Here is a 24,448-nt window from a genome sequence, read left to right as displayed (position 1 = left end):
TCAAATTTAAAATTTTGAAAATGGTCAAATTTTCATTTAAAATTTTTGAAATTTAAGATTTTGAAAATGTTCAAAACTTCACATTTAAAATTTTTGAAATGTGAATTTTTTTTAAATGATCCAAAAGTAAATTTATAATTTTGAAAATTTTCAAACTATTAAAATTTGAAAATTTTGGAAATTTAAAATTTAAAATTTTGAAATTGTAAAATTTTCCAAAGAAATGGGGTTTGGGGTCCAGAGCCCCCGGGGGCAAATGGGGGCACCCAGACCCCATGGGGGGGTTAAGTGCTCATTGAACTGGGGGTGTCCCCATTCCAGGGGGTTTTTTTGGGATACAATCCCCCCCCTCCCCGAGCTGGCGCTTCAAATTGCACAAGAAAATTCTAATTGGGATGGTGGGGGGGGGGATGGAATTAATTACTTAAAAAATATATAATAATAAAAAACCCCAAACACAAAAACTCCTTCGGGGCGAAGCGCCGGGGGGCGGCGGGGGGGTGTTGGGTTTGGGGGTGTTTTGGGTGCTGGGGGGGCGGGAAGGGGGGGCCCGTTAGTGTGGAGGTTTAAGTGCAAATCAAGCGGTTTTCGTTTCTCAGACTTTTGGCGGCTTATTTTCTTGCTTTGGGTTCGTTCCCGCCGGCCGGTGCCCCCCCCGCCCCCCGCGTCCCCATCGCTGCCACTGTCCCCAATGCACCGGGGGGGTATGGGGGGGACTCACCGAGGCCACCAGTCGCTCCCAGTCCGCACTGGGGGGGTCCCCGGGTGGCACCGACACCCCCTTGCGCCCCCATTGGGTCCATCCCGTAGCCAAAAGGGGGGTCCCGGTAGCATCCCCCAAACGGGGGGTCGGCGTCTCGCGGCTCCGTCCGGCGAAGGGGGGGGGGCGGCCCCCCCAGTCCAGGCTCCATCGCCCCCCGATTCCCCCTTAAAAAAAAAAACAGAGCGGGTGCCCTAAAAAGTCTTTAGAAAAGGAAAAAAGAGGCAAAAATAAAAAGTTGAACCATCCGTTTAGCGAGGGAAAAAAAAAGGGGGGGGCGGGAACGGAACACAACACAATGAAAAATTCTATGGTTTGGCATTACAAAAAAGTAGCATAAACCAAGCGGGACACACGGAGAGCGCGAGCGGAGCCGATCTGGAAGAAGTGACCTCTCGCTGCTAGAAAACCCAACGAGCGAAGGGCTGGAAAAGGAACAGGAACTGTTGAAGGTCTCAAATGGGCTTTTTTTTAACGTTTCTTTTGTTTTTTTCTCTTTTTTTTGTGTGTTTTTTTTCGCGTATTTTTGTGTCTGTTCTTCCCCGTGTCCGGCGGAGGCGCCGGTACAGGCACGGCATGCGACGGAGGCGGGAGGGCGGCGGGGGGCTCAGCAGGCGTTATTTCTGTCCGCTGATGGACTGCGATATAGAGCGGGGGGGGATCATATCCAACAGGTACTCGCGCTGCCGATCCGCCAAACTCGACGCTTTGTGGCCTCCGATGCCGGCGTTCAGGTAGGCGATGTTAACACCTGGGGAAGACACACACAAGTCACCTCCACAGCAGCATCGTGCGGCGAGTGCGGCACGTTCCCAAGTGATAATTTAACGCAAAACCATAAAATCGGATCAATTATAGTTGGAAGAGACTCTCGGGGTCATAACCCAACTCTGGCGCTGAACATGTCCCTGAGAACCTCATCTGTGTATCCAACCCCTCCGGGATGGTGACTCCAGCACTGCCCTGGGCAGCCTGTTCCAATGCCCACAGCCCTTTGGGGAGAAATCACCCCAAATTTCCAACCTCAACCTCTCCTTGAGGCCGTTTCCTCTGCTCCTGGCGCTTGTTCCTGGGGAGCAGAGCCCGACCCCCCTGGCTCCAAGCTCCTTTCAGGCAGTTCAGAGATCAGAAGGTCTCCCCTCAGCTCCTGTTCTCCAGCTGAACCCCCAGCTCCCTCAACAGGATCACAAACAGCGGCGGCAATAAATCCCCCTCCCCAAACCGCAGTCGCGGTGCCGGGGGCCGTTACCTGGCATGCCGAGGAGCCCGCCCGCCACGGAGAGCTGCGGCGCCTGCGCGAAGTTGGAGAGCATGGAGCGGGCGGAGGTGGGGATGCCGCGCTGCAGCGCGCCCTGCGGCTGCGGAGCCTGCGGAACGGGAGGACACGGGTGGTTGGAAGGCAGCGGGATGGCCCCGGGGGGGAAACATCGCTCGCGGGGTTTGGTCCGTAAGGGTCGCTCACCTGCCGGAGCGTGTGGTGCCGCATGATGTTGTCCTGTTTGCTGACGCTGGAGACGGCGGGAGCCGCGGTGGGGGACAGGGCTGCCTGCTGCTGGAGCCGCTGCTCGATCTCCTGGGAGAGAACCAGAGGCATCCTCAGAGACACACGGTCATTTGGTTGGAAAAGAGCTTTAAAATCATGGAGTCCAAGCGTTAACCCACCCTGAGAACCTCATCTCTGTGTGTATTTCAACCCCTCCAGGGATGGTGACTCCAGCACTGCCCTGGGCAGCCTGTTCCAACACCCACAGCCCTTTGGGGAGAAATCACCCCAAATTTCCACCCTCAACCTCCCCTGGTGCAACTTGAGGCCGTTTCCCCAGGTCCCTCAGTCTCCATCACATTGTGCTCCAGCCCCTCACCAGCTCCGTTCCCTTCTCTCAACTTCCAGCACCTCAAGCTCTTTCTTGCCATGAGGTGATCCCGCCACCCCTGGGGCCGCCGTTCTGAGCCCTGAGGTGATTTTGGCGCCATTTTGAGCACTGAGGTGGTTCTGGCGCCATTTTGAGCTCTGAGCCGATGGCCCCAAACCGCCCCCAGGACTCGCGGTTTGTTGTCCCCATTGCACAGGACGGTCACTGTCCCGGTCCCACCGGCCACACCGGTGCCGCATCCACTTCTCACCAACAGCCCAAAGCCTCTTTTTGCCCCAGAACAGGCAGGTCCTGTTTGTCAGCAGCCGGATTCTACTTCATGTTTAGTTTTGTGTTCTTTTTTCTTCAGTTCACAAACGACAATTTCTAGTTTATTTTACCCGGGGCCTCTAAACAAGTTCTCCAACACCAACTTATCACGGGATTTCAGCAAATCCCCCCAATTCCAGAGATAATCTGGTGCATCCTCTGCCGCCCACCCTGAGATATCGATCACATCGTCGGGTCCCTCTCAGCTCCTCTTCTACAGCCTTTCCATTCCCCTCACACTCTGTGTCCCCGCACTGGGCTCTTCCCAGCAATTCCTTGTCCTTCTTAAACCGGGGAGCCCAGAACTGCTCCTGGTAACACCACATGCAGCAACTAACCCACCGAAAAGCCACGGGTGCAGAGGGAAGGGGAACAGCAGGTTCCTGGCGCCTGGGGAAGCAGCTCCAGGCTCCGCAGCCCGCGGAGGAGCCGTGAACTTGCCTGCTCCTGCTGCAAAGCTTTCACGAAGGCGTTTTTCAGCCGGTTAGTGTGCTCGGCCTTCAGCGCCTTCTTCTGGTTGGAAGTCATGCACTGCTCGCACAGGATCTTGCCGTTCTTCTCCTGCTTCCAGTGCGGGGTGAAGTCGGTGCGGCACTGGGCGCAGACGAAGGGCTCCACGCGCAGGAGGGACGCGCAGCTCTTCCCTGGGCATCGCCACGAAACGGGGCGTTAGGTGGGAAAACGGGACCATTCCCCCCAGCCCCGTGTTCCACACCACCCGGGAACGGCAGCGACGGGGCCACACTGAGCCCCCCTAGAGCTGGGTAAGAGCAGGAGCTGTTCTCACAGCCTCCCGAGCCACGTGTTTGGCAAAACAATACAATAGAATAGAACAGGTTGGGTTGAAGGGACGTTTAAAGCTCCCCCAGGGCCCCCCCTGCCATGACAGGGACATCGTCACCAGCTCAGGGTGCTCAGAGCCCCGTCCAGCCTGGCCTGGGGTGTCTCAGGGATGGTTCATCCACCACCTCTCTGGGTACCTGGGCCAGGCTCTCACCACCCTCAGGGCAACAATTTCATTCTATCCAGCCTGAATCTCTTAATTTAAACCATCACCCCTTGTCCTATCTCAACAGGCCCTGCTCAAAAGTCTGTCCCCATCTTTTAAGTCCAGAAAGGCTGCACTGAGGTCTCCCCAGAGCTTCTGTTCTCCAGCTGAACACCCCAACTCTCAGCCTGTCCTCCCATTTCCATGTCCTTCCCTCCATGCCCACCAAGCGCTCCATCGAAGCCCCTCGGGAGGGGACTCAAGAAGACAGGCAGGGGGGAGCACCACGAAGGCGGCGCCGGGGGGAAACCGCCTCACCTTGGCTGTCGATAACGCTCTGCACCACCTCCTCCAGCCCCACCATGTAGATGAACTCGCTGTTGGCCGCGCTGGGTAGGAAATGCAGGAGGGGAGCGGGCGGTTTGGGGGGCGGGATCTCCAGCAGCGTCTTCTCCAGCTGTTTGCGCAGGGCGAGCTTGGCGGCCGCCTGCGAGTTGGCCGCGTCGTTCAGAGCGCTGGGGCTGGGGAGCGGGGACGAGACCCTGTTCACGCTGCCGGGCTGGATGTGGGACGCAAGGTTCATATAGATGGCTGAAGATGACGTGCGCTGGCAAGGAACAGAAGAACTTGATTGCTGGAGGGGAAGAGGAGAGGAGGATTAATACAGAAAATTAACACTAGAGCTCAGCGACTAAGCCAACCCGGATGAGCCAGATCGTCCTCTCGCAACCTTTAGGTATCATCTGCAAACGTTCCCCAAGTGACTTGGGGAGACAACAGGGAGCTCGTCTCAGCCCCTACATGAAGCCATCGGTGCTGAGGAGCCTCCGGTTCACTGGAATTTGGAGCAGCTCTGGGAATTCGGCAGGTTTGGGACCCAGTGTCGACACCAATTTCTGCTCCTCCGCGCCCAATTTCCAGTTCCATCCTCCACCATGAGCAGCTTTATTCCCCGTCCTGCGGTCGCTGGGATGTGCAGGAGCCTCTGGCACACAACGGCGGCAAAGCACAAACACTTTGCCGAGCTGAGGATGCAGCTTTCACTGTTTTTTTGGGATAAAAAACCCTATTTTGGGGCCAGCTTGTCACCCGGCCCACCTGTTTCCCAGGGTACGAAGGAACCTGCTGGGCGACTGAAACAGGGTCAGCTACCGAAGCTCGGGGGACGCGTCGTGTCGATGGAGAACAACACCCAGGAGATAAAAATAAAACTGGGGCAAGCTGATTGAAGGCTGCTAACGCTCGGCGGATCGGGAAAAAGGGAGGGAAAGGAAGGAAAGCTAATCCCAAAGCACTTAGTGGAATGTAGGCCCAGGAAAATTAATGGCAGAGCTGATCGGGGATGCAGATTTAAATAAGCAGATGATGAATTAACACCAATGATGAATTAACACCAATGAACCTACAACCAATGAATTGACACCAATGAACCTACAACTCTTTTGTAAAAGTAGCTGGTTGGGGTTTCTTCCGTCAAACACATAATTTGACAGTTGTTTAGATGCAAGACTTTCAGATTGCTGGGTTTATGTTTTACAGATTGGCACGATCCCCTCGTTAGGACAGATTAAATGTCTTAACTGGCGACAAACCCTGCAAGTCGTTAAGAGGGGTCGTTAATCTGGGCCCGTGTGCCAAGCGCCACAGCCCTGGACGAGGAACAGGGACCCGGAGAAAGGTTTGATGGCAGCGCCAGAGCGGGGACGCATTAGCGCTTTTCTTCTCCATTTCCCGTCTTCGCGTCCGACTTCCAAAAGTCAAACGAAGGGATCTAAGCGTCTCAACTCCAGGGACCTCGGTGGCTCCGCAGAGTTTTCCATTATTTCTCATTCTGTTCCTCCACACGGGTCAAGAACACCATGGGACGCATTTCCACGCGAAATCCTCACACCGAGCTCCACGCGGCGCTCAGACCCGCGAGGTGTTTCCTATTTTCCCTTCTTGTTAACCCCACCGGGCACCAACGCCGGCGCCACGCGAGGGACCTACCGGCTGGTAGTTGATGGCTGGATTCATGCTCGGCGTTGTGGTGCGGATGAGGCCGGGTTTAGGAGGAACGCGCTGCCCCTGGAGCTGCGCCGGGTTCGGGGCGATCACGCGCTGCGACATGAGCATGTGGGGCAGAGTCGTGTTTGTGGCGGACCGAATGACGCTGTGACCCTGCGGGGAAACCACACGAGAAATGCGTTTGGTGAGAGCTGAGGCGAAGCGGGACGCCGAGCTCCCCGTTTGTGTGGAATTCCAGCTGCCTTCTGACACAAGACACCTCTCGGAGAACTTCATCTTCCCTCGAACTCTGAACTAATCACAGGAATTTTGCTGGGAAGGAGGCAATTAAATGGGGACAGGAAATGACCTTGTCTGCAGAAAGAACTTCTCACCATGGGACACCAGACTGGTCGAATTGTGACCTTATCGAGGTGTTTGTGACCTCATCAAGGTGTTTGTGACCTCATCGAGGTGTTTGTAACCTCATACAGGTGTCTGTAACCTCATCGAGGTGTTTGTAACCTCATTGAGGTGTTTGGAACCTCATCCAGTTGTCTATAACCTCATCCAGTTGTCTGTAACCTCATCTGGGTGTTTGTAACCTTATCGAGGTGTTTGTAACCTCATCAAGTTGCTTGTAACCTTATCATGGTGTTTGTAACTTCATCTGGGTGTCTGTAACCTCATCCGGGTGTGTGTAACCTCAACCAGATGTGTGTAGCCTATCCAGGTGTTTGTAACCTCATCTGAGTGTTTGTAACCTCATCATGGTGTTTGCAACCTTATCCAGGTGTTTGTAACCTCATCGAGCTGTTTGTAACCTTATCCAGGTGTTTGTAACCTCATCCAGGTGTCTGTAACCTCATCACGGTGTCTGTAACGTCACTGAGGTGTTTGTAGCCTATCCAGGTGTTTGTAACCTCATCTGGGTGTTTGTAACCTCATCATGGTGTTTGCAACCTTATCCAGGTGTTTGTAACCTCATCGAGCTGTTTGTAACCTCATCCAGGTGTTTGTAACCTCATCCAGGTGTCTGTAACCTCATCCAGGTGTTTGTAACCTCATCCAGGTGTTTGCAACCTTATCCAGGTGTTTGTAACCTCATCGAGCTGTTTGTAACCTCATCCAGGTGTTCGTAACCTCATCCAGGTGTCTGTAACCTCGTGTTTGGCCCCGCAGAGGGGACGGCTCACCTGTAATGTCCTCAGGTTCTGAGGCTCGACGCCCTGAGCTCCGGGCCTGGAGGGCAGTTTGGACAGGCCCTGCTGTCCCACGTGCGCAGGCGACGGCTGCACGATAGACGCTGCGTTCTGCACAACCGGAGTCTGCGTGAGAGAGACAATGAGAAATGGCATCAGGGCTGGGCGCTCCCAAAGGGGAGGTGGCGCAGGACAAACCTCCTCCGCGTTGTCCCCCGAAAATAAGACAGGGGCTTATAGTAATTTTTGCACTAGGGCTTATTTTCAGGGGGTGTCTTATCATCATAACCCTGAATTCTATCGTGAATTTCTTGTAATTGTTTCCTTTTTGCCAACCCTTTTGAATGCAATTCTGCTTTTCCTGTTGAAGGGTCTGTCTGTCCTGCTGCATTAATTGCTAATTAATTGCATTTTACAAGCCTGGACACTGCTTAAATTGTCTTTTTTTTAATAAGCTGCAACTAGGGCTTATTTTTGGAGTTGGGCTTGTGTTTGGAGCATCTTAAAAAATCACACTAGGGCTTATTTTGGGGGTAGGGCTTATTTTGTGGGTAGGGCTTATTTTCGGGGGAAAAGCATACATCAACTATTAATACTTCAGAGCTGCAGAAATGCAGCCTGAGGGTGCCAAGCGCTGTGGGTTTGGTACAGAAACATCACCCGGGAGCACAGAACAAGCATCTGTCACAAACGTGGGGTAAAATGGTCCGAGAGGAGAGTCAGTGTTCGGGGTTTGCCCATGACCGGGTGTCTGTGAAGCCGATTCCTTCCCCCCACCCCACCCAGCCCCCAGAGCTTCACCTTCTGCACCACGTTCTCCTTTTGCAGCTGACTTTGCCTCAGTTTCTTCAGCAACACCAGCCTGGCCTCCTCGAGCCGCAGCTCGTCCCGGAGCTGCTTGATGAGCTGCTGCCGCTCCTCCAGGCTCTTCCCCTGCGGAAACGCCAAAAATCGGGCAAAATTCAAAAAGCTGAAACCCACCGCTGCATCTTGGTGGCGAGAGGGGGTTGTAGCGCAAATAAGCGACAACGCGACGCGCGCGGAAGTTACGGCGCTGCTCAGAAACCCCCTCGGCAAAGGAAGCGGCGCACACCCCTCACCTTGAACATCTCCAGGTTCGCTGCTTTGAGTCTTTCCTCCATGCGAGAGCTGGAGCGGGGACTGGACGCCTCGTTATCGGAGAGGACGATGATATCGGGCGAGGGGGTTAATCGGCCCCTGTCCTGATCGCTGAGGAAGAGAAATTAAAAATAAGGCTGAGTCACAACACGGTTCCAGAGCCCCCAGCTCAGCACCGCGGCTCTGGGACACACAACTTCCATCCTCCTGTTCCAGAACGGAAAAAGACTCCTTGAAAATACTTTCTTGGCCAGGGTTGTTGAAGTGAACGAATGTGTGATGCAAATCCCACCTGTGGGAGGAGCGGTTGGGCGTTATTAATAATTAAGCAGAGAGAAACAAGCGTCGCCAGGTGCTGGAAGAGAGGGGCAATACCTCGGCCCTATATTGTTCAATACTCAAGATCATCGCTCCTCGCACGGCGCTCGAGATGAGAACGAGGTGAGCAAACCAAGCCGTAAATCCCCATCATTGACATCAGTTTCCTTCTCCCTCCCATACAAGAAGAGGCGAGAGGGGCCGCGCCGGCGCGGCGCACGGGCCGGGCTCTCCCTGCCACCCTCTCGCTCCCAACGGACAGAAACGGGGTTTGCTGATAGGAATCGGGGTGCAAATCCGGAGAGCTGGAGGGAAGCCAAAGCTGCTCCTGCAGACTCGTCTCACCAGCAGCTTTTCCGGAGCTTTCTTAAGCTCAGCAGGAGGCACCGGAGGCAGGTTCAAGGGCGACTGTCCATGCACCTGCATCAAATCTGGCCCCCGGTTAAATAAAGGAACTTCTGTCGGTGCTACTGAAAAGTCCTGGTTTAACGAGAGCCTCCTCCGCTCCGCCACCAGATTGTTGCGGCTTTTAACACTAAATGGATGGATGGAGGGAGAGTAAAACTCCGTCTGGTTTTGGGGTGGAGAAGGAAAGGAAAAACAAGGTAAGAATAGCGCTGAACGCTTGCTGGGAAAGCAAAGGGACTTCCCAGCCACCAGGAGCGCTCCCCAGGCCACCGAAATGTCCGTTTAACGCCTGATTCGGGATCTCCAGCCTGGCAAAGCCCGGGATTAACAGCAGGCAAAGCTCCGGACTCTGGTTATTCGGCACCTACCTCCTCCTGGCGCTCATGTCCACCGGCTCGTCGTTAATGTTCTCCTTGCCCGGCCGCCCCGCGGTCCTGCCGTCCCCGTGCGGCCTCAGGCTCCCGTTGAGCTTTTCTTCGTAGACTTTCACCCCGTCCTGCTTCACCGGGAGCTCGTGCGGCACCTCGATGCCCGCCAGGTCTTTCCTCTTGAGCAGCGCCAGCATCTTCAAGCGCTCCATGGCCTCGTGTCCCTCCATCTTCAGCCTCTTGGCCAGGACGTCGTCCCGATCATCCGCTTGGTCCAGGCTCCGTTTCAAGAGGTTCAAGCGCAGCGCGTCTTCCGTCATTCTGTCCATCCTGCGGGGTGACATAAGGACGCACGGTCAGTATCGCGGCTGCGGTTAGACCCGGTTTAACTCCCCCCGGGGAGCTCTAAGCCCGGCCTAACCCTCGGGGAGCGCTGGCCTCCCCCGCGCCGTGACGTGCCGTAACCTGCACGTTTTTAATCCCGATCCTAAAGCGGCCCCGGCGGGAGTTTCCCAAGCGCCAGGAAAAGCGAGAGCGGCCCCAAGTCCCCAAAAACGGAGCCGCCATCCCTCGGTCGGCGTTAAAACACTGCTCGACGGGATCGACGCGAAACGGGAGGCGGAAAAATGCGGAGTCGTGTCGGGACGCGAGCGCGGGGTGAGCGAATGTGTGACGCAAATCTCACCTGCGGGACGAGCGGTCGGGCGTTGATAATTAATAATTAATAATTAAGCAGAGAGAAACGAGCGTCGCCAGGTGCTGGATGAGAGGGGGCGATACCTCAGCCCCATATTGTCCAATACTTACTCAAACAGATCATCGCTCCTCGCACCAGATTGAGGACAAGGACGGAAACGTCCATACTCCAAGTCTAGATGTAAAGATCGCCCCGTAGAGGTGAATCAGCTCAGCTCCTTCTTGTGCTACCTGGGCCTAGTCTCAGGTTTTGTTAAGCCCGCCTGCAGCGGTGCCTCCGACGCTTCATTCGCCGCTTTTGCACCATCAGCTTTTGCTTTTTGAGCTCCCGAAACACCCAAAATCCCCCAGCGCGTGGTTTTTCTCCCGGTTTACGCTCCGGGGCGAAGGCGCAGACGGGATCGTCCGCCCACAGCTCCAGCTGCGCTGACGCCCCGTGGCCAAGAAATGCAGGGAAAGGGGGGAAAAGGAGCCCGGCCCAACCCCAGCCTGTGCTGATAAGAAACCAAAATGAATAACAAGAATAAAAGGTGAACGAGCTCCACCGGCAAACGGTGCAGGACCAGCTCGGCGAGGCCTTGATGTGCTGGGGATGGCGGCAAATAACCCGGGGATAATTCAGAATGGAAACGTTTTGGGGAGAGATGGTAAAAATCTGAGTGTTTTTTTCACCTGGAAACTTGGGAATAATTCCACGTGTTCCGGGGAGAAAGATGAGGCCAAAACGGGCGGATTTGGGGCATTTCAGGCTCGTACAGCCCTTCTGAATTAAAATCAAGCCAAACTTCTGCCAGGAGAACGTTCTAAATCCACGATAATTCCACACCTCCCGAAACATCAGTGTGGTGTCAAGGGGATGAACCACGGCGGAGAAAACTCACGGCAAGAAAACGAATGCAAACCTGCAATAAAACATCTCCCATGTTCTCCATATTCAGGGGGAGCGCCGCCAAATTCTTTCAACTCGCCCGGCTGGTCTCTCCGCAAAAAACGGCACGTCGACGGTAACCAAATATAACCGGGCAAGCACGGGCGAGACACCAAACCCGCCGCTTCCCGCCCCCGGCCCAACGAGTGACCCCGGGTTACATCGAAGCTCAAATCGGGTTGTTTGAGACACAAAGGGATGGCGAAAATTCTCAGGTCACCCCGCGGGTTCTTCTCATCAAAAGCAGCTTCGCGTTGATATATAAATTCAATATATTGTTTAATAATCCCTACGTTCCAGAGCAGATTTTGCCCCCTTTTCCTCTTGGATTTTAACCACCTTTCCAGAGAAACCATAATTTGAAATATGGTGTTTTCCCGAAAATAAGCCCTACCCCCAAAATAAGCCCTACCCTGAAAATGAGACCTACCCCGAAAATAAGCCCTAGCACGACTTTTCAGGATTTTTCAGGATGCTCGAAATACAAGCCCGACTCCAAAGATAAGCCCTAGTTCCAGCTCATTTAAAAAGTCAATTTAAATAGTGTCCAGGCTTGTAAATAAGTACAAATAATTGGCAATTAACGCAGCGGGACAGAGAGGGTTTGGAGAGTTATGATGATGTTCCACAAGGTGACGATGTGATTGTATTTGAATAAACATCGGGGGTTTTTTTTTGTTCAAGAATAATTGTTCACGGAAAAATAAGCCACCCCCCGAAAATAACCCCTAACGCATCTTTTGGAGGAGAAAATAATATAAGCCGCTGTCTTATTTTGGGGGAAGCAGGGTTGAGATGAACCACAAGACCAGCCTGGCCGCGTCCTCCCCGTTTTCTTGACGTTGGCTCTAGGAATCCAGAACTTCGGCCGCCAAACCGGAGCACACGCGGCACCATTGAATTCTCCACCAACGGGAACTCCTCGATACCAAAGGCCGCGTCGCCATTTCTTGGTGTGCGGATGCTCTTCCCGAAGACTTCGGCTCTTTAATTTTGACCCCCCAATCATCGCCAATACCCCGAATCTCTCTCCACACGTTTCCACGCGGTTTGAACCGGGTGTTCTCCGGCATCACCAGCTCCCCGAGCTCACCGTCGGTTTTGGTTCCCGGCGCCACGGCCGTGCCGTTCCACACAGGACGGCGGGAGGATCGGTCTGCGCCGATGCCGCGAAGCGTTGCGTTACCTTCAGCATCCTCTACGCGCTCCTGTAGCTCGGGGCGGTTTCGCTTCCCCGGCTCTCGAAAGACGGGTTTGCCCTTCCCAGCCCAACAAAGCGGCAGCAACTGTTTGAAAAGCTGCAACGAGCGAGTTGGGCTGAAGAAATGAATATTATAGTGGGGGAGCGAGTACGGCGAGGGAGGGGATGAGTACGGTGATGGAGGGGATGAGTACGGCGATGGAGGGGATGAGTACGGTGATGGAGGGGATGTGCCCGGCTCGCAACGTGCGGCCTGGACGGATAAATACCCTGAGGAAGGTGGGATGGAACAAGCACAATTTGGCAGCATCCGAACTTCATTTCAACTGGAGTTTATTGAGGGAAGCCCCAGGAGGCTCCACAACCCTTTCCCATCTTCCTTTTAGGGCTCCTCTGTTGCGTTAACCCGCTTTAGTTTTCCTCGACTCCTGTTTCCAGGCTCGGAGCCTCCCGAGTTAATCGATGGGTTGCGATGAACAGGACACGCGGTCAAGATGAAAAGCGACACGAGCAAACCTGCCCGGTTGAGAAACAGCAGCGCCAGGAGGAAAATCTCCCCGCACCAAGGCAAAGCTTCTCCGGCCACGCGGTTCCGGTGACACAAGGCGTCCCCAGTCCCACCAGTAACAACCAGTTTCCTTGTGCTTCTCCGCAAGGAGTCACCGGGTGCCGCAGTGAAAGGGCCGCGCGTGGTTCTGTTCTTGTTTCTTCGAGACGTCGCCGTTAGAACCGCGCACCTTCCGCTGCAGGCGGCTGCCAGGGGCCGGCCCGGAGCCGCGCAAGGAGCCGCGATAACCCGGTAGGTCCTTCTTGGAGGATGAAGCACAAAACGCAAATCATTGGGGATGCTCAGAGCGAGCGGGGATGCTCGAGGATTGATGAGGATGGTGAGGAAGCCAGGCTGGGAGTCACGGTGTTGTATCGACCGCGCTGCACGTCACGGCGCGGGAGCAAGAACATGCGCATCACCTGCACACGTGTCTGTGGAGAGACAATCGGCGGCAAAACCTGCGGAGGAAGGAGAAGCGTCGGACGGAAAGACACGCGGTGAAGAGCGGGAGCAGTTCCGGTATCGGCCCGAGCGCCGGCGCCGAGAACCGACCGCGACTCCGCCGGGAGTGTCCTCGGCACTTCGAGAAGGGAGGTTTTGTCGAATGATTAATTTCTCCTCCTAACGACGCTCCGGCCGACGAGGAGGCAGCTTCTCCCTCCTGATGGGGAACAAGAGACCTACAGAAACATCCCCGACGCCGGCACGGTCGCCGACGCGCTCCAGAGCATCTCCCAAAAGGGCAAAACCACTTTTGGTCACCTCCGTCACCGAGAGGCCGCCGTCCTTCAGCCGCCGGCACGCGGCTGGGAACGCCGACAACCAGGAAGCATCAACCGAGTGGTTTTTGCTCTTCCACGCCGCCCAAGGAGAGCAGGGACGCGAACGGCGGAGCCGCCGTCCCACCGGCCACCGGCCCAATCGCCGGCTCCGCGGCGTTTCCAACTCCGGCTTAGACTTCGCCCCAGATTTAGGCCCAGCTCACCCAAAACCAAACAGCTTCAACCCCACCGGGATGAGACTCGGAGGCGACGCCGCGAAATAAAACCCGAGATACGCGAAATTCAGGAACGTTTGAGGCCGCGTCAAACGAGCTGAACGAAGACAAATAGAACTGCAAGAGATTCGGCGAATCGCAGGGTCGGCTTCCAAACCCGCTGTCCGGAACCGAACCCACGTGCCCGTTGCCACCATCTCAGTCCCTCCAATTAACAGCAGCAATTTAGATATTTAAAGTCGTTATGTCAATGGGATAAAAGGTGTTTTAAGCCGCAGGAGCCGAAGTCGCGATTCGATGCAAGATCCAACGTACCTGAGCGCGCTCGGCCCCAAACGCGCGATCCCCCCGTAAGTTTAAAATCCACGTGGGTTTTAAGCCATTGAAGCCTGGGGGTGGAATTGGGGAATTCAGGGCGCCCGGCACATGCACCGACCCGACGTCTTCGCTCCCGTTCACACCGACAACAACCCGACGTCGGCGTCGTGAACCGCACACACAAAATGGCTGAGCTCCCCAGACGAGCATCGCCGTACAGCCCCATTAACACCATAATCACCTCAAAAGGTAATTAGGACTTGAGACGCAAAAGCGAAGGGGGGATAAAATCAATAAAGCGCTATGGAATAAAGACATGCTGGTGGTTGAACCCGATGCTACGGGTTGTGAGTTGTCAAGAAACACCACGGCGGGCTCGGGTTGTTGCGAGAAACCCACCCGACGGCCCCGTGGGGGCCGTCGGGTGGGTTTCTCGCAACAACCCGAGCCCGTCATGGTGGAATCTGACGCAGGTAAGGGAGGAAATATGGAGGGGGTGTCGCGCACGAGGCTTTAAAGCAACACCCGGCCCTAAATCCAGCGTAACAAAGAGCAAAGAGGGGCGCTGAAACATTCCCCGAGTCGTTGGGACGGCGGGGGGGTCTCGTCGCCGTCCGGGAACCCAAAATAAGACAAAGGAAAGACGTGAGAAGACAAACCGTGCGGGTGGTGGCCGGTCGGCGAATTCTCGGCGGCGTTTCGGCGCAACCGCGTTCAAGGGTTTCGCTGTGGCGGCTCCGGCGTCCCCCCCCCTGAGAATGGAGGGGGACGAATCGAGGGAGAAACGGTTAAAAACCGCCGCGGTGCGTCCGGCCCCATCGCGGCTTCTCGGCGGTTACCGGGGGGGTCGCAAAACGCGCCCCCCGCAGCGCCGAGCGCCGCCGGGTGTTGCAGCCTTAAGCCGGGCTTTGCAAGGCCGGAGCCCGACGGGAAAGGGGGATGTTTCCTCTCTCATCACCCCTCCTAACTTCGCATTTTTAGGCAAGTTAATTGACGAAGAGGAGGTAATTACAGCGCAACGCTCGTTAGGTTTCACCCCACCGACTCGTTTTTGGGTGGCGATGGGAGAGGGAGGAAAAAGAGCATTTTGCCCCCCGCTTTTTTAAAGTAAACCCATAAAAACACTCCTCGAGCTTCAGGGGGAATGGGGAAAACGCTCCCCCCGCCCCCCGCAAATGGAATCAGGGGGTAAAATAGAAGAGATATGAGATAACGAGGAGCAGCGGGTTCCATCCTCCACGGCCCCGCGAGCGCGGATGACGCAGGTTCCCTTATATAACGCGATTTCCTCGACTGCGGCTCCGGCCTTTGTGCGCCGGGCGTCCCCGCGCCCGTCAAAACACCCTGAAAAACCATTAATAACCGTCGGCGTAACGAAACGGGGGGGCTGGGGAGGGGGGGGTGACCATCGGCGCTCGGCTCGGAGGCGAAAATTAATTGGGATTCGTTCTTTTGAAAGCAATAAGGCAAACGGGGTGAATTCCGGAAGACGGCGCCTGCGGAGAGGTGGGTTTTTATTTTAAAAGCGGCGGGGGGGGGGAACCGCTCCCACCAAGAAATATAGTTCTTATTGAAAATATTCTTTAAATAGCTAATTAGTTGTGTTAATTAATAGAAATATCAAATAGAAGCTTTGTGTCTGCTGGTAGAAAATCAAAGGAAAGGCCGGGCTAACGAATACTTACAGGTACAATATCCCCGTCGCCTCCTTCTAGTTGTCAATTAGGGAGCACGAGGGGGGTTCCTGGGGGGGGCGGGCGAGCCGGGGGGCGCGCCCCCCCGTCCATGCCCCCCCGTCCGCGCCGCGCGCCGGGCGCTGCGCTGCCAATCATGCGCCGTGCGGGGATATTAAACAAAAGAACGGGGGGATGCTCGCCACGTACCCATGATGCCTCGCGGGGCAGCGAAACCAGCCGAAAAAAGGCAAAAGAAAAAGCAACAAAAAACCCTCAATCCGGTCGCAGCCGGTTTGTAACCCCGGGATGGGGACTTATCTCACCAGTTTTCATTTTTGGGGTAATATATTTTGTGGCGGCGCTGCCGTGTCTCCCCCCCACCCCGCCACCACCCCCCCCCCAGCCAAGCAGCCCCTGGCCCCCCGCCAAACTTTGTCTTCATTCATGAGCTCCTGGGCCTCTGGTGGGATTTTAACCCTTTCGCTGCCATCGAAACCAGCGGGGGGGGGGGCTCGGTGGTTTGGGTGCCACCCCCCCCGCCCACAAAATCCCGCCACAGGTCACCGGATGGGGACACTGGGCCTGGTTTGAGGTGCCCGAATGGTTTAGGAGATGCTGGCGCTGGGGGTTTGGTGGGTGATTGTCGCTGTGGCACCCACGGGGGGGACATGGGGACACCCCCGGTCCTGTCCCTGTGTCACCCAGGGAAGGAGCCAGTGGCGGGGGGACATGGTGACACCCCCACTCTGTGCCTGTGTCACCCAGGGAAGGACCCAAATGATTCTGGGTGCCGCGGGGGACAAGGTGACGCCCCCGGTCCTGTCCCTGTGTCACCCAGCGGGGGGGACAGGGTGACATCCCCAGTCCTGTCCCTGTGTCACCAGCAAAGGACCCAGATGGGTTTGGGTGCCGGGGGGACACAACGACACCCCCAGTCCTGTCCATGTGTCACCTGGCAATGGGGGACACAGTGACAGCCCCACTCTGTCCCTGTGTCACCAGCAAAGGACCCAGCCGGGGGGACACGGTGACACCCCCAAGTGACCCATTTGGGGTGCACGGAGCCCGAATTCCAGCCAATTCCCCCCAGCAAGGGGAGATAAAACCAGCGCTAAGGACGGCACTCAGAGATCCGAGGCCTCGTTAAGGAATTAACGAACTAACGTGCGCGTTGAGCATCCAGATGATCCCCATCCATCCGACTCCAACTGGGCTGAGCCCACGGGCTTTGTAGAGACACCGGAATTACCGAATTTGGTTTATTTAGGCTGAAAACAGAAATGAAACCAGCTCCCCACACCACAGCCTTTACCGGGACCAGTCCGGCCTAAAGCCCCATCAACCACTTGGGTCAAGTCTTGTCTAAAGCCCAGCTTAAACCCGGCTTTACCAAACACAGGGCAGGAATGGGGCGTCTTGACGGGATCGGTCAAAATAACCAGGGAACCTTCCATTTTGGGCCGCGAATTAAAAACCGGCGCTAATCAAAGGTTAACGAGCGCCAATTTGGAGAGACTCCCCGGTTGTAATTAGGATTAGTCCTACGTTTAATTTCTTCGCGGAGCGAGAAGCGACTGACTTACAAACTCCATCTTTCGCAGGCGGGTTTTACAGGTTATCGAATGGTCTTCTGCAAATCAAACTATTCGCACAAATAACCGTGTAATCTATAAAACACCCGCTAACGAACACGTATTCGCTCAGCCCAGGGGCTGCAGAAGATCCGGTAATTAACCAGAGTTTCGGCGCCGCTCCCATCGCTGGTTCTACCCGACTTTGCCTTTATTAGATAAAATGGAACAATTTCATTTACAAAGGGGGAAATCACTAATTAAGCTTTAATTATACGGTAGTTACCATAGATTTATAAACTAAAGAGGTGGCGGTTTGGGCCCCAATAAGAATTATTTCCAGGCCGGGGCCACCGAAAATGTGCGGAGAATGATGAGAAATGGGCGTTTTTTAAGAGAACGGCTTCAAAACTTCCCAAAATCCTCAAGGAAACGACGCGTTTTGGGGTTTTTAGGGGAAAATGAGGTTGTTCCCTTCCGAGACGGTTGGGAAACGGCCCTTCCATAGGGCGCCTTGACAACGTCGCTCGTTGTCATTCCCTCCGCCGTTACCTTCACCGTAACGTGGGCCCGGTGACAAAGTCGATCCTCTTTTCATTTAAAATCATTTGAATTCATGTAAAAGCCGGAATTGAGATGGTTTTGCCTCGGTCGCGGGTCTGAAATGAGTTTTGCCACCCTGAGTCTGTGTGTTGATGCTCAGCGCAGCCTCACCAGTGGCCACTGGCCCTCACTGGTATCCACTGGCCCTCACTGGTGTCCACGGGCCCTCACCGGTGGCCACGGGCCCTCACTGGTACCCACTGGTGTCCACTGGCCCTCACCAGTGTCCACTGGTCCTCACCGGTGTCCACGGGCCCTCACTGGTATCCACGGGCCCTCACCGGTGTCCACTGGTGTCTACTGGCCCTCACCGGCATCCACTGGCCCTCACCAGTGTCCACTGGTCCTCACTGGTGTCCACAGGCCCTCACTGGCGTCCACTGGTATCTACTGGCCCTCACTGGCATCCACTGGCCCTCACCAGTATCCACTGGCCCTCACCGGTATCCACTGGCCCTCACCGGTATCCACTGGCCCTCACTGGTGTCCACTGGCCCTCACCGGTGTCCACTGGCCCTCACCGGTATCCACTGGCCCTCACTGGTGTCCACTGGCCCTCACCGGTGTCCACTGGCCCTCACCGGTGTCCACTGGCCCTCACTGGTGTCCACTGGCCCTCACCGGTGTCCACCTCATCTGCACCAATTCCTAGTGATTCCTTCCCCTTGTCACGGTGAAACACCAACGGGTATCAAGAAGGAGATGAAACCATTTCCAACCCCTCCCACCTCCCGGCTCCCGCGGGACGGTTACGGCCGGAGCGGGAAAACGCCACGGGGACGCTCATTTAATCGAAATTTCGGCTCCTTTCACAAGGACCCATCCTCTGGGTGCTTCTGTTTCCAGGCTGAAAAGACCTTTGACGAAGCGCCAACAATAGCGGCTTTTATGCCGCTCCGCTTCCCGAACCCGATTCATTATCTGCAGGTGATCCGGCGCTGAATCTCCCCCCGGTCCCGGCTCATTAAGCCCAGAAGTCACTGTTTTCTCCTCGTCGACGTTTTTGTGGCGATTCCAATATATCAGACACAAAAAGGGCGGTAACAGGGAGCAAGAAAGAGGCGGCCGGGCGGGAAAGGGGGATGCGGTGGCTCCGAGTTCATTTATTGGGATAGAACGTGGGGAAAAGGTTGAGTTTTAAAGTCACTTGGGACATGGGACTAAAGGAGCAGGGGGAGAGTTGGTCCCAAAATAAGCAGCAAAATTGGGGAACGTCCCCCAAACGGGTGAATTTACCCCCACGGGACGGCGGGTTGAGGGTGAAGCCAGAAAACGCCCGGTGAAAGCGGCACGAAAGCTCCTTCAGAATCAAACACAATCCAATGAGCGATAAATGTCGTTAGGAGGAGAAAAAGATTGAATTACCGCGATTCTATCAGATTTTAAACTCGACATCCTGCTCTTTCCCAAAAACGGGGGGTCCAGCACCAAACCCCCTCCTCTCCGTGGTGATTTGGACTGTTCTTCCTTCTCCATAGCAAGATGACGGTCAGCAGCTTCAGTCTAACAATAAGTATTTATTGAAACATTTTGGTACAACCGGGAGACGATTCCACGAGGGAAGTTTTTAAATCAGCCCTAAATTGCCGTTCGATACAACCGGTTTGAATGATTTCACCAAACACGGAGCAGAAAAACCTCCACAGGGCGAAGCCGCCGGTAAAATGAGTAGAATTAGCGCAAAAACGCCGGCGCAAGGAACCAAAAAATCCCATTGGGGAGGAGGAAGCGAAGAGCCCAAGAGCTGCCGATGGTCCAACCAAAGTCCAACCAGCACCAGCGCCAAAATTCTGCACGAACACCCCAAACGGCCACGTGGTCACCGGTGGTTTACGCCGCGTCCTGGGTGGGTTTCGGCAAACTGCCGGCGCTGCGATTTACCGCGATTTCGGCGCAATACGGCGAGCGAAAAGGCGGCCGAGCCGGAAGCACCACGTTCCCAACGGGTTTTGCCGAGTGCATCGGGGACGTGGCGTTTTGCCGAAGCCGTTCTGGTAAAAACGAGGCTCTTGGCGGCTTTTCCGATGGCGCCGGGCGCGAATCTCAACCTGAGAATCAGGGGCTTTAATAACAAGCGGTGACATTTGTAATTAACTTTACGCCATTTGTTTCCAGATAAAAATCCTGGTGGCAAACAAAAAACTATATAAAAGAACCATTTTAAGCTTAAACGCCTGGATTATGAAATAAAAACGATTGGCAAAGCCTTTGCGGTAACGTCCCTCGCTCGGCACCGGGGAGTTCGGCTCTTTTGCCTTTTCGGGGCCTAAAAGTTGATTTTATTCCGCTCAAACAGCGACTCCGGTGCCGACAAACGGCAAAACCAAGAGCCACCGCGGCGCAACGGGTTCTATAACTCATCAAAACCAATTATCCCTCGGAAAAGGAAAAGCCAAGCAAAGCGTTAAAGGTGAAGTGTCAGCGGGAGGATTTGGGTTGTTTCTCTCCTTTCGGTCCCATCCTGACGTCGCCAATTCAGGGAAGCGAGTTACACCCAAAGCGCCGCGTCGGGGTGGATTTTGGGGTGAAAAAGCCAGTTTTAGTCTGCGGTGAGAGGCGTTTCCAACGTGGCGCGGGTTGAAAGACGCGTTGGCATCGGTTTCCTCGTCGGGAGAAAAGGGAACGGTTCCTATTCCCCCAAATCTTCATCTTCGGCGACCAAGACCCCGTTTCCAAACTGGAGCACTGATCGGGATGAAGGATTAGGATTTAAATGGTTATTTTTAATTAGTTTATCACGGCTTTGAAGCAGCGGCGTCCTCTGCGATGACAAGACGGGCTTAGGTCAGGCCTAGTCTCACCTTCATTCTCTGAGATTGCCTGAAAATTAAGCCTAAATCCAACATATTGGGGAAAAATAGCGGGCGGTTTGAACTTACGGTCGCTACAATTTCCCAGCAGAACCACGGCCACGCGACAGGATCCAGAGTCGTTTTAATCCTCCCGTCGAAGCTCAATAATCCCAGTTTTGGGGAGGGTTGAGAGCGAGTAATTAGCCGTGATATCCCACATTTATACGAAAATCATAGAGAATAAGACAAATCCCAGCGCCGCAGCGTTTTCCTCAACACCGAGGGGTGTTGCAAAGATAAACCAAACCCATCCAGCTTGGGATAAAGGGAAGAAAGGCGGGTGCGGGTTTTATTCCTCTCCATCTTCCAGCGGTTGATCCAGCGCCGTAAAACTCCAGCAACATGTGGCACGGCCTGATAGGTTGAGTTCTGGCTAGAAATCTCAGCCGCCCCGCGCCGGGCTCGTTCAAAAGTAGCCGAATTGTTTTAAAAAGCCCCAATTTTGCCAAACCGGTTTAAAAATGAGTGGTTTTGAGGAGCGAGCGGTGAGAAAAGGCTCGTGGTGAGCGGGGCGAAAAAAGGCTCACGCTCCTAAAAATGGGTGAGTTATTTGATACGGGTTGGGAGAGCGGTTTGGGAGCGGGGAAAAAAGGGCAGAATTCAATTAAAAGGGAATTGATAAGAAAATAATAGGTTCAGCGCTTGATTTTGAGACGTAGAACGGACCAGGAAGCTGCTCGGTGAATGAATCCGTGGAACTCATCCCATTTAAATGGATCCTGAGGGGGAAATGCCGGTGGAAAAGCGGCTTTTGCGAGGTGAATCGGCTCCGCCGGGTGGGTATTTCTGCTCCGGGCCCCCCCGGGGCGCTGGGGAGGGGGCGGCGGAGCGGGATGCTCGAGGAGGAGGAGGAAGGCAGCAAAGATGGATGCTCCTGTCAGCGTCACGCTCGCTCTCCCGCGGCCTCGTGACCAGGAAAAGCGCCCGAGCGAAGGTGGCGGTGAGAGCTCCAGCGGCTCGGAAGCAGGTCGGGGGTTCCCCCCCCACCGCGACGCGGGTGTTTTGGCTCCTCGAAGCGCCGGCTCCGGTGATGGAGATAAAACAAGGCGAGCGATCGCGGGCACGTTCCTAAATGGATCCCCCCGCCGAGCCCGCGGCCACGTGAGGCGGAACCGCGGCCGTCCCCGGTGACAGGAGCCGCTTCAAACCGGCATTTCGGGGGGCGGGGGGCACCCCAAATGCAACCAGCCCGCGGCACAACCCTTAAAATAATCCCTCGAAGCCGGCGTCCCCTCCAACCGCTCGTTGTTCCAATCCTACCCCCCGAACCTCGAGAAATAAGAGGCGGAACCCCCCGCGCCGTACCCCAAAATTCCTGCTCCGCCCCGGCAGCGGCCGAGCTTCTCAAAATTTAAATAACGATTAAAATCAACCCGTTTTGGGGGGGGGCGGTTTCAGCGAACGGGTCCCATCGCATCCTCACTCGCACAAACCTCCTCCCTTCCTCTCGCCGCCCCCCCGCCATCAAACAGCCCCTTCTTCCCATCGAGGAACCTTAAATGGCTCCGACGCTCGGTGGTTTTGGGAAATGGAGCACGGGGGGGGGGGAATTGAGCCCACACAGCTCCCCAAAATGCCTCTGCCCCCCCAAACCGGCGTTTTCATCCCCCCCCCGTGGCAAAAGGGGTGTGGGCAGCGCCGGCACATGGACAGAGGCAGTTCTGGATCTCGCTGCACGTTAAGCACAGATGGGGAAGTTTTGCCTTCCCGGTTCCCCCCCCCCGGGTTTGAAGCAGCATTGGGAAGGTGGGGGGGGGTAAAATCAAAACGAGGCGGAATCCGGCGGGGCAGAAAATCTGGTTCGGCACCCGCGAGCGAGTTGATCACCTGTTCCCATCACCAACGGGGGGAAGGGGAATCGCCCCCGAAACGCAGCACAAGAGGAGCCAACAAAGGGGGCGTCCCCCCCGGGTGACCCCCCCACTGCCATGGGGGGCACGTCCAGCGCTCCCCACAAAACGGGGACACCCCAAAGGGAGGGGATGGCAATGGGGGGTCCCCAATCTGCCTCAACGCCCCCCCCCAAGATGTGCGGAGAGGGGGTGGCCCCCCCTCCCCACGGACCCCCCACGCACAGCAGGTTTGCAGCCTGCGCCCCCCCCAACCACCCAGCCCTGCGGGAAGAGCCAACACCCCGTTTTACCGCGGGGGATCCCCACCCTCCTCGCCCATTCCCGAGGGCTGGGCCGGCCCCTTCCACCCCCCAACCCCTGGGGCTCTGCCCCCCCAAACCCTGGGGGTGGGGTTGGTTCGCTGTCCCCCCAAATCTCCCCCCACAAGGGACGCGGTGCCAGCACAGCCCCACAAACCCTGAACCCCCAAATGTCCCCAACCAGGGGAGCGCCAGCCCCAGAACTCCGGGGTTCTGCCCCCCGAATTCTGCAGCTCTGCCCCCTCCAGAACTCCGGGGTTCTGCCCCCCGAATCCTGGAACTCTTACCCCCCGAATTCCAGGGTTCTGTCTCCTAAATTCTGGAGCTTTGCTGCCCGAATTCTGGAGCTCTGCACCCCTCACAATTCCAGGCTCTGTCCCCAGAATTCTGCAGCTGCTCTGCTCTCAGAATCCCGGGATTCTGCCCCCCCATCCCCGCCCCCAGCATTCCGGGGTTCTGCCCCCGCAAACCTCGGCTCTGCCCCCGCAGAACCCGGGGCTCTGCCCACCCGAACCTGCCGGTTCTGCTCCCCCCTTCCCCACAATTCGGGGGTTCAAACCCCCGCAACCCCTCGGTTCTGCTCCCCCCCCCCCCCCCCGGAATTCTGGGGCTCTGCCCCCGCCGCAATCCCACAAAGGCACAACCCCCCGCCCTGCGCTGCGCTCCCCTCAGGGCAGAACCGCGCCAAGGCCGCGGCGCTTCCCCCCTCAGCCCCCGCGGCCACCGCCGGGCCCTGCCCCCCCCGCCGCCGGGCCCGGCCTCCCCTCCCCCGCACCCCTCACGGCCGGGCCCGGCCCCCCCGCCCCCGCAGCCCTCACCTGGCGCGGGGGGCGCCGCCCTGGGGCGCGGGGGCGCCGGTGGGGTCCCTGAGGCCGAGCCGGGGCCGGGCCGGGCCGGGCCGGGCGGGCGGAGCAGACGCGGCGCCGCAGCCACCAGCCGCCGCGGAGCGCAGCCGGCACCACCACAAACAATGCCGCTGATTGGGCAGCGGCCCCGTCGCTCTCGCCCCGCCTCCCGACCCCAGACGCGACGCCCATTGGCGCGGCGCGACGACAGACGCGGCGTCCCACCAATCCATCCCGCCGGCCGCCCCGTGGGGCCCACCCAGCGCTTCTTATTGGCGGGCGGGTGCGAAGATTGGCGCGACGTCCCGCCAATGGCAAACCGCCGGGCTTCCCCGCGGGGCGCCTTTAATGGGTCCCTGAGCCTGGACATCCGGGCACCGCCGGTCGCGCGCGGTGTCGGCGGGCAAAAACCAACTCCCGCCCCCCCCCCCCATCCCACTCTCCCCCACATGGGGAATTTGGGCCCAGAGCGGCCGCCGTAGCCGCCCGGTGCCCGCCCCACGTGGCCCGGTACGACGTGCCGGAGCGGGGGGGCGGGTCCCGGTACCGTGTCCACCACCCCCACACCCCCGGTACCGGCGCGGCCACGCGTGTGTGCGTGTGTCACCCCCCCCCGACAGGGGGCAGGGCCCCGGCGAGGCCTCCGCCAGGCCCAAGATGGCCGCCGTGGCCTCGGGCCAGCGCTCTGGCACCGCTCTGGCACCGCTTCCCGCTCTCGGTGGTGCCG

General features: G+C 56.6%; 1 protein-coding gene across 3 annotated transcripts; it reads right to left on the bottom strand.

Moving 5' to 3' along the window:
• Positions 1 to 993: 993 nt before the first annotated feature.
• GATAD2B (GATA zinc finger domain containing 2B) lies at positions 994 to 23,828 on the bottom strand. Of its 3 annotated transcripts, none has more exons than XM_082073302.1 (11): positions 23,695 to 23,828; positions 9,333 to 9,662; positions 8,220 to 8,349; positions 7,921 to 8,052; positions 7,114 to 7,245; positions 5,921 to 6,091; positions 4,250 to 4,565; positions 3,385 to 3,587; positions 2,223 to 2,333; positions 2,010 to 2,127; positions 994 to 1,511 (listed from the first exon to the last, which is right to left on the bottom strand). In XM_082073302.1, exons 2-11 carry the CDS (start codon positions 9,659 to 9,661, stop codon positions 1,378 to 1,380), a joined length of 1,776 nt encoding a protein of 591 aa, XP_081929428.1. In that variant the 5' UTR covers position 9,662; positions 23,695 to 23,828; the 3' UTR covers positions 994 to 1,377. The 3 variants fall into 3 exon arrangements, with proteins under 3 accessions (XP_081929428.1, XP_081929430.1, XP_081929429.1); XM_082073304.1 differs by having other exon boundaries at positions 4,250 to 4,538; XM_082073303.1 differs by lacking the exon at positions 23,695 to 23,828 and adding an exon at positions 15,708 to 15,908.
• Between the last annotated feature and the right edge of the window lie 620 nt (positions 23,829 to 24,448).

The sequence above is a fragment of the Streptopelia decaocto genome (assembly GCF_964273445.1).
Source record: "Streptopelia decaocto genome assembly, chromosome: 26".
NCBI classification, from domain to species: Eukaryota; Metazoa; Chordata; class Aves; order Columbiformes; family Columbidae; genus Streptopelia; species Streptopelia decaocto.
The sequence above is the reverse complement of the archived record's forward strand: the minus strand, read 5'-3'. Positions and strand labels throughout refer to the sequence as shown.